Below are 9,528 nucleotides of genomic sequence, written 5' to 3'. Positions count from 1 at the left end.
GTAACTAGAAGACACAAACCACAAAAGACCACATATTGTATGATTTTAGTTATATAAAATGTCTAGAATAGGTAAATCCACAGAGACGGAAAGTAAGTTGGTGTTTGTATAGTGCTGAGGGAGTGGGGCATGGGGAGTGACTGCTATTGGGTAGAGTTTACTTGTTGGGTGATGAAGCATTCTAAACTTAAATTGTAGTGATGGTTGCACAATTCTGTGAATATACTAAAAGCCACTGCCTTATACACTTTAAATGAGCAAAGTTTACAGTATGTGAATTGTATTTTAATAAAGATGTTAAAAGGACAATCATGTGAAAATAGGAATTATGGTAACATTATAGTACTGTTTACAAAGGATTTCAAAATTTTGTTTGCTAAATAAAGGAAGGTGATAATAGATACAGGAGAAGAATGACGGATGGGAGCAGAAGACTAGAAGGTTCAAATTAATCAAATGTGAGTTTCTTAATCAATTTTGTTGGAATTCTTCAAAAGAAAGAAATACGTATTTTACAGTAAAAGATTAGACCAATGTCAACCTTTCAATATTTTTCAGCATCCATACCTGGGTAATAAAATCCATGTGAATTCTCATTTTTCCTTTTGCTGAATGAATGGAATATGTGCAATGAAATCTGACTTCACCAAAATTTTCTGTAAACTTTCCCAAGCAAGTAATTAACAACTTCTGTTTTAAAATTCTGTTTACCCCTACACTCAGATTCCCAAAGAAATGTTGACATTTAACAATGCAATCAACATCCAATTTGCATTGTTTGGTCAAAATGAAAATCTTCCCGAGGGTCAAATATTCCCAAGAACAAACCAGCTCAATAATTGAACATAACAAATAAGCAAGTCTGATTTACAAACAGAAACAATCTGAATGAAATATAACAAGTAGCAAAGATTATATTTTCCAGCCAAATATTTTGAAAGATTTTTTAAAATAAAATTCACCTTAATATTCAGAATTTCACTTGCATTTTTGTATCTACTAAACATATTTCTCAGCTGACAAAATAAAATATTTCAATTTAGAAAGACTCAATTCAGCCTTTTACTTTACATATGCTATGTTAATTTTAAGTTATATAAACATGGCAAAAAAATACATCTATTTTTAAAGAATGCCTGTTTTGCCAGCGTTGACTTATTTGACATTAAAATAAAAGTTGAAATGACCACATAAAATATTGCAAGTATCATCAGCGACATTTAATAAAGCTTAGGAGAAAATATTGACTAATTTTTTTTTTTTGCGTTTTCTGGAGTGTATTACAAAGCACCCTGTTTTCTCTAGAGTTCTTTATATCATATTTTTGTAAACCCAATGAAATTGTTCATTTGATCCCACGTGTATTGTGAGAGTCCTAAAAAAATATAGAAAACGAAAAACTGGAATTGAATTCAAATAATTTTCTTTCTATTATTTTCTCTTTTTGCATATACAACCCTCTAAAAAAAGATATTACTCATCTAAAATTACTATTATATAAACTCCAAGAACACATAAGTTATGTTTCTAAAAGTACTGAGTTTATTTTAAAGCATAGCATCAAGTTTGAATCTCATGAAACAAAGCCATCTCTTCATTATGTGTTGATTTTGGCAAAAAGTACAGACCAGCATACAATAGATATCTATGATAACGTAGTTTAAAGTAAGAGGTGTTTGCTTTTGGTAATAAAGTAGTATGAAACTTACTATATAAATCTGTGCAGTTATTTAGGCCATATTTCTTGTCTTTTTAGAAGTCTTCAGACTTAATATTTTAAAAGTTGCCCTTTTTATTTGATACTTCTACTTTTTGCTGGAATAGAGGCACAGAAAATATTCTCACTGCTGAGACTAATACACTCATACAATACATGGCTAAACTGAAATTAAAAGGTAAGATATCTTAGGAATAGTAGCATTTACGATTGTGAGTTGTTTTAAACGGGCAGCACTACTAAGATTTGTTTTAGCAAAAACTCAAGGGAAACCAATCTTGGAAAATGATCGCCAACCTGTTTTATAAGAGTTATTTAAAAGTCTAATCTCTTTGCTAGAGAATGCCGTTTTAAGCTTACTTGGCATCCCACTTTCATGATATACATATGCATATTTCACTGAGGGAAGGAACTTGGATATATCATTCCATCATAGCTGTGTAGTTAAACAAGGAAATTGTCCACTGAATGAATCTATTGCTTTTGTGTGTGTAGAAAGATATCTATTCTGATCACTGAAATGTGCAATGAAAGGCTACATTTAGAAGCTCGGAAAATCTGTGGTTCAATACATAGAAGTTTCATCTACAAAAGAATGGGAATGTTATAATTACCATAGGAAATCACAATGTTTAACGTATCATAAACATTACCTGCAAGTACTTTTTAATCACAATAATATAGCATCAAAAAGGTACATATTCTTGTTCACCAAAATTAATGAGGCAACTTAGGAATGAAAGATAGGTTATTTCTCTTTCTCCTTTTTAATGTAGAGATGCAGATACACTTAAGTTGCCATAATAATGGCAAAAAAGGAGGGAAGGGTGTTTCTTTGTAAAATCAATGGTGTACACAGGATGCCTTGGCAGGTAGCAACACTATTTCTATGACATCTACTTACTAATATAATTTTGTGTTAATATACCATTCTCCTCACCATAATGTTCAAATTTTAATTTCATATTCGTTTTGAATGTTTGCATGTGAAAACACCAACTAATCTATTATTTCAACATTAAGCCTATTTCTTTTGAAGCAAAACTGATTCTGCTATTTTAAAAAAGCAATGGAGACTCATTTTTCAGGACGTTTAAAGCACAGTGCTTAAGGTTCATGCTTGCTGCTTTGCTTGCACTTCTGCTTCCTGAAATGAAAAACAAACAAAAAAAGATAAGTTTAAACATCACAAAGCAGACATGCATGTGTATTTTAGTTAGACTACATTAGTTCCAACTACTAAGAATATACAAAAGCCCCCAGAAGAGATTTCTTTAAAAATTTTAGTAGAAAAACTATATAATACAAACAGATTTCTAGAAACAGATATACTAAAAGACTACCTAATCATTCCTAATGATTTGGAATACTTCCATGAAAGCAAGTGATATACAGTTATAATTGATATTTTACTTTAAATAGTCAGCTAGTTTCCTTTTTGTGTGATTTTTCATGAAAATTGAGTATATAAAAACATGGTCACTTAAGTTTAAAATTAGTTGAGTTTTGGTTAATTAAGGTTTAAATTACTTAGAAAATGTGCTATCCATTAAAATATTGTAGTTTTCATGTTTTATGATGGTATACACACCAAAAACTCAGGTTGTCTTCCTTCTCCTCTGGATAGTGAGGTACTCACCTCTAGCACAGGAACTCTGACCTACATGTGTGCTCTGGTGCTCAACATAATACTTGACATAAAATAAACTTCAAGGAAAGTTTGTTGAACTAAAGATGAGTGGCAAGACTGACTCTGGAAAAGGAAACATCAGACTTTTTTTTTTTTTTTTGAGACGGAGTCTCGCTCCGTCGCCCAGGCTGGAGTGCAGTGACCGGATCTCGGCTCACTGCAAGCTCCGCCTCCTGGGTTTATGCCATTCTCCTGCCTCAGCCTCCCAAGTAGCTGGGACTACAGGCTCCCGCCACCTCACCCGGATCGTTTTTTGTATTTTTTTTTTTTTTTTTTTTTTTTTTTTTGAGACGGAGTCTCGCTCTGTCACCCAGGCTGGAGTGCAGTGGCCGGATCTCAGCTCACTGCAAGCTCCGCCTCCCGGGTTCACGCCATTCTCCTGCCTCAGCCTCCCGAGTAGCTGGGACTACAGGCGCCCGCCACCTCGCCCGGCTAGTTTTTTGTATTTTTTAGTAGAGACGGGGTTTCACCGTGTTAACCAGGATGGTCTCGATCTCCTGACCTCGTGATCCGCCCGTCTCGGCCTCCCAAAGTGCTGGGATTACAGGCTTGAGCCACCGCGCCCGGCCCGTTTTTTGTATTTTTTAGTAGAGATGGGGTTTCACCGGGTTAGCCAGGATGGTCTCGATATCCTGACCTCGTGATCCGCCCGTCTCGGCCTCCCAAAGTGCTGGGATTACAGGCTTGAGCCACCGCGCCCGGCCAGGATCTTTTGTATTTCAGTGGTGTCAGTTGTAATATTTCCTGTTTCATTTCTTAGTGAAGTTATTTGAATTTTCTTTATTCTTTTCTTGGTTAATCTTGCTAATGGTCTATCAATTTTATTTATCTTTTCAAAGAACCAGTTTTTTGTTTCATTTATCTTTTGTATTATTTTTGTTTCAATTTAATTTAGTTCTGTTCTGATCTTGGTTATTTCTTTCTTCTGCTGGGTTTGGGTTTGGTTTGTTCATGTTTTTCTAGTTCTTTGAAGTGTGACCTTAGATTGTTTGGGCTCTTTCAGACTTTTTGACATAGGCATTTAGGGCTATAAACTTTCCTCTTAGCACCGCCTTTGCTGTATCCCAGAGATTTTGATAGGTTGCATCATTATTGTCATTCAGTTCGAAGAATTTTTAAATTTCCATCTTGATTTCGTTTTTGACCCAATGCTCATTCAGGAGCAGGTTATTTAATTTCCATCTATTTGCATGGTTTTGAAGGTTCCTTTTGGAGTTGATTTCCAGTTTTATTCCACTGTGGTCTCAGAAAGTGCTTGATATAATATCAATTTTCGTAAATTTATTGAGGCTAATTTTATGGCCTATCATATGGTCTATGTTGGAGAAAGTTCCATGTGCTGTTGAATAGAATGTGTATTCTGCAGTTGCATAAAATGTTCTGTATATATCTGTTAAGTCCATTTGTTCCAAGGTGTAGTTTAAATCCATTGTTTCTTTGTTGACTTTCTGTGTTGATGACCTGTCCAGTGCTCTCAGTGGGATACTGAATTCCCCCACTATTATTGTGTTGCTGTCTATCTCATTTCTTAAGTCTATTAGTAATTGTTTTATAAATCTGAGAGCTCCAGTGTTAGGTGCATATATGTTTAAGATTGTGATATTTTCCTGTTGGACAAGGTCTTTTACCATTATATAATGTCCCTCTTTGTCTCTTTTAACCACTGTTGCTTTAAGTTTGTTTTGTCTGATATAAGAATAGTTGCAACTGCTCTCATTTGGTGTCCATTTGCATGAAATGCCTTTTTCCATCCCTTTACTTTATGTGCATCCTTATGTGTTAGATGAGTCTCCTGAAGGCAGTAGATTGTTGGTGAGTTCTTATCCATTCTGCAGTTCTGTATCTTTCAAGTGAAGCACTTAGGCCATTCACATTCAATGTTAACACTGAAATGTGAGGTACCATCGTATTTGTTGTGCTCTTTGTTGCCTGTGTACTCTGGGTTTTTTCATTTTTTTTTCTTTTGCTTTCAAGCTTGCATTTCTGTTTTATAGGTCCTGTGTGATTTATGCCTTAAAGACGGGTCTGTTTTGATGTGTTTCCAGGATTCCTTTCAAGATTTAGAGCTCCTATAGTGGTGGCTTGGTAATGGCAAATTACCAAAAAGATTCTTTCCTTTGTCTTAACCTTAGATAACCTGATGACAATGTGCCTAAGGCGAAAATCTTTTTGCAATGGATTTCCCAGGTGTTCTTTGCGCTTCTTGTATTTGGATGTATATGTCTCTAGGTAGGCCAGGGAAGTTTTCCTTGATTATTCCCCCAAATATGATTCCAAGATTTTAGGATTCTCTTCTTCCTCAGGAATTCCAATTATTCTTAGGTTTGGTCGTTTAACATAATCTCAGACTTCTTGGAGGCTTTGTTCATATTTTCTTATTCTCTTTCCTTTGTCTTTGTTGGATTGGGTTAATTCAAAGATCTTGTCTTAGAGCTCTGAATTCCTTCTACTTGTTCAATTCTATTGCTGAGACTTCCCAAAGAATTTCGTGTTTCTAGAAGGGTGTCCAAAGTTTCCTGAATTTTTGATTGTTTTTTTCTTTAAACTGTCTATTTCATTGAATATTTCTCCCTTTACTTCTTGTATCATTTTTTTGGATTTCCCTGCATTGGGCTTTGCCTTTCTCTGTTCCCTCCTTGATTAGCTTAATAACTAACCCCCTGAATTGTTTTTCAGGTAAATCAGGGATTTGTTCTTGGTTTGGATCACTGCTGGTGAACTAGTGTGATTTTCTGCAGATGTTGAAGGGCATTGCTTTGTCATAGTATCAGAGTTGGTTTTCTGGTTCCTTCTCACTTGGGTAGACTCTGTCAGAGGGAAGGTCTAAGGCTGAAGGCTGTTGTTCAGATTATTTTGTCCCATGGGGTGTTCCCTTGATGTAGTACTCTCCCCCTTTTCCTATGAATGTGGCTTCCTGTGAGCCACACTGCAGTGATTGTTGTCTCTCTTCTGGGTCTAGCTACCCAGTGAGTCTACCCAGCTACGGGCTGGTACTGGGGGTTGCCTGCACAGAGTCTTGTGATATGAACCATCTATGGGTCTCTCAGTCATGCATACCAGCGCCTGGTCCGGTGGAGGTGGAGGCGGGTGCAATGGACTCCATGAGGGTCCTTAGTTTTGGTGGTTTAATGCTCTAATTTTATGCTGGTTGGCCAGGAGGTGGTGCTTTCCAGAAACCATTAGCTGTAGTATTGTGGAGAGGGACCAGCAGTGGGCAGGGCCCTAGAACTCCCAAGATTATATGCCCTTTGTCTTCCACTACCAGGGTGGAAAGGGAAGGACCATCAGGTGGGGGCAGGACTGGGCATGTCTGAGCTCACACTCTCCTCGGGTGGGTCTTGCTGTGGCTGCTGTGAGGGGTGGGGATGAGATTCCCAGGTCACTGCAGTTCTATACTTAGGAGGATTATGGCTTCTTCTGCTGAATCATGCAGATTGTCAGGGAAGTCCTGGAAAGTCAGCAGTCACAGGCCTCATCCAGCTACCAGGCAAACCGAAGGGTTGGTCTCACACCCACCAAGCCCCCCTCCAACAGCCCTGAGTCTGTTTCCAGGTGGCGGGCAAGAGGGGCTTAAAAATTCCCCCAAGGCTATCCACCTCCCAGCTGTGGAAAAAAAAGGGCTTTAGTTCTTCCCTTGCCTGTGAAGTCTGCAAGTGGGATTTGCACCCTCCCCCCAGTTCTGGCCAGGAGGCTTCTTGTCCCGTTCAAATTGTTACAAAATTTGGCTAGAGAATTTCTTCTTTCTGTGGAGTTTTAACGCCTGCTCCTCTGGCCACACTCCCGATGGATCCCTGTGGTGCCAGGCAGAAATGGGCTGCTTGGGGACCCAGCGAGATCCCAGGGCATTCCTATTGCTTCCTCTACCCCTGTATTTTGCTGGGCTCTCTAACTTGACTCAGCTCCAGGTAAAGTTGGAAACTTCTCCCGCGAACAGACCTTCAGTTTCTCCAGTGAGGGTATGTGTTCGGGAGAGGAGGGTCTCCCTTTTCCACTTCCTCAGTTGGGGCACTCATTGTATTTGGGGTGTCTCCTGAGTCCTACAGGAGCAGACCGCTTCCTTGAGAGGGTCTGTGGGTCCTCTCAGGATTACTGGTTTGTTCTTGCAGTCTATCTGGGGCTGAAATTCACAATGCAAGCCTCCAGATGCTGCTCTGTCTGGATTGCAGATGCTGCAATCTAGTCCTCTTACTATCTTATTTAAAGAAAAGTGTCTTCAGTCACTTTTCTTATGGCTCAAATTACACAAAGCCTAAAATATAACATTTTATCCATGAGAAAAGAAAGTTCGGCAAGAAAACCATTTCACAATGATATAAACATAGTACTAGTAAATTTTTGTCTAGTGAAAACAGACAGTAACACAGACTTTTAAAATAGGAGAGGGAATTGGAGTTCAAAGAATCTGTCTAACATACAATTAGTTGTTAAGAGAAAAACATAAAATGACACAGCAACATAAAATGATTGAGGCAATTTGTATGAAGAACTACTATAAAAGGCAAAGGTATGTTTAAAGTTGATAGTTTGGGGACATCTCATTAGATAGACAATTTTATTGTTGCTTCCTTTATTTGGTCTGTCCTGAAAATGCTGCTACTTAAAAAAATTAATTTGTGTTGGCAGGAAAAAAGCTTCAAATTTGGCGAGCAAGTTAGTGACCAGTTTTGCAATGCAGATGCTCTTAATTAACTTGAATGGATGACTCTATCATTTGCTCTCACACAAAGACAATAAATGCCGCCAAGGAGATTACCATGAACTAAGATGCTTACTGTCGTTGTAGAACCACGCAGGACAGGACGGCTGGAATAATGAAGGCTTTAAAATTGCTAAGCACTTATTTGTGAGTAGGTCAATGAGAAATTTGCTCCCGTGGTCAGCTTGACGGGGAAATCACTCTACCTACCTGCTAAACACATAGTTTATGCATTTGGTTATGCACATCTTTCTGCCCTAATAGGAATTAAGTGGATGCAGAGAAGGCACTTTTTGCTGTAAAGGACTGTCTCTGACTTAATTTGAATACTTAACAGAAGTGAAAATCTTACTAACTAAAAAAGCTCAGCAGCAATAACATGATCTATAAAGCAGGAAAAAAAGGGTATCATACCTTTGAACCAGGTGGGGCTGTCAAGCCTAAGAAGGCATACACCGCATTATTTTCTCTGGCTTCAAAGAAGGCATCATAGTCCTTGATGAAAAGAAGGTAAGATGAATTAGCAATATGCAACCAATAAAAGAAACAAAGGAGATTTATTCGACCGAGTGCAGTGGTTCACGCCTGTAATCCCAGCACTTTGGGAGGCTGAGGCAGGCGGACCACCTGAGGTCGGGAGTTTGAGAACAGCCTGACCAACATGGAGAAACCCAGTCTCTACTGAAAATACCAAAATTAGCCTGGTGTGGTGGCACACGCCTGTAATCCCAGCTACTCAGGAGGCTGAGGCAGGAGAATCGCTTGAACCTGGGAGGCGGAGGTTGCAGTGAGCCGAGATCACGCCACTGCACTCCAGCCTGGGCAACAAGAGTGAAACTCTGTCTCAAAAAAAAAAAAAAAAAAAAAAAAAAAAAAAAAAAAAAAAAAGAGAGATTTATTCAGAATGACCTGACTAGTCGACAGAATCATCTGCTTCCTTAGGGACAGGCAGACTACCTTCCATAATACTAGAATTCTGGAAGGAGTAAGGAGTAATAAAGAGGCAAGGCTTCCAGATCTTATTTAATATAGGTTGAAAAGTAGGTATTCTATGGCACAAAAACTGCAGAACGGTTTATTCCACATCACATCAAATTTAAATCTGCCTGCAGCTTCCTCCACTATGCAAAACAGCCACCTATTTCCCAGTAAGAAGATACTTATTTCTGGTCAGACACTGTTGTTTCCATTCACCATATTTCTATTCCATTATTCATTTAGGTTGAGATTTTCTCAGAGCCCACAGTAGACTAGATATTAGCTAGATATGCTAAGGCCAGAAGAACAGTTAATCTTTGCTGTGTTTTGAGAAAGGCAATGAGATGTCCATGATGCATGACCAGAAGAGCAACCAAATAGTAAGAGGTTTCAACGTGGGGAATGCAAGATAATCTTCACATGACTCAATTTGGTTGGGATACCTAC

The 9,528-nt window shown here is 38.3% G+C and overlaps 1 protein-coding gene across 1 annotated transcript in view; it reads right to left on the bottom strand.

The window, feature by feature from the left end:
- Positions 1 to 1,519: 1,519 nt before the first annotated feature.
- The window catches only part of SH3BGRL (SH3 domain binding glutamate rich protein like), a 94,953-nt gene continuing 86,944 nt past the window's right edge, over positions 1,520 to 9,528 (bottom strand). Inside the window, exons 3-4 of the mRNA XM_015443725.3 lie at positions 8,518 to 8,598; positions 1,520 to 2,864 (exon numbers count right to left, since the gene is read on the bottom strand). Of these exons, the coding sequence (XP_015299211.1) occupies positions 2,832 to 2,864; positions 8,518 to 8,598 (114 nt within the window). The 3' untranslated portion in view covers positions 1,520 to 2,831. The remainder of the gene's footprint in view (positions 2,865 to 8,517; positions 8,599 to 9,528) is intronic.

Source organism: Macaca fascicularis, chromosome X (assembly GCF_037993035.2).
Source record: "Macaca fascicularis isolate 582-1 chromosome X, T2T-MFA8v1.1".
Classification (NCBI taxonomy): Eukaryota; Metazoa; Chordata; class Mammalia; order Primates; family Cercopithecidae; genus Macaca; species Macaca fascicularis.
The sequence above is the reverse complement of the archived record's forward strand: the minus strand, read 5'-3'. Positions and strand labels throughout refer to the sequence as shown.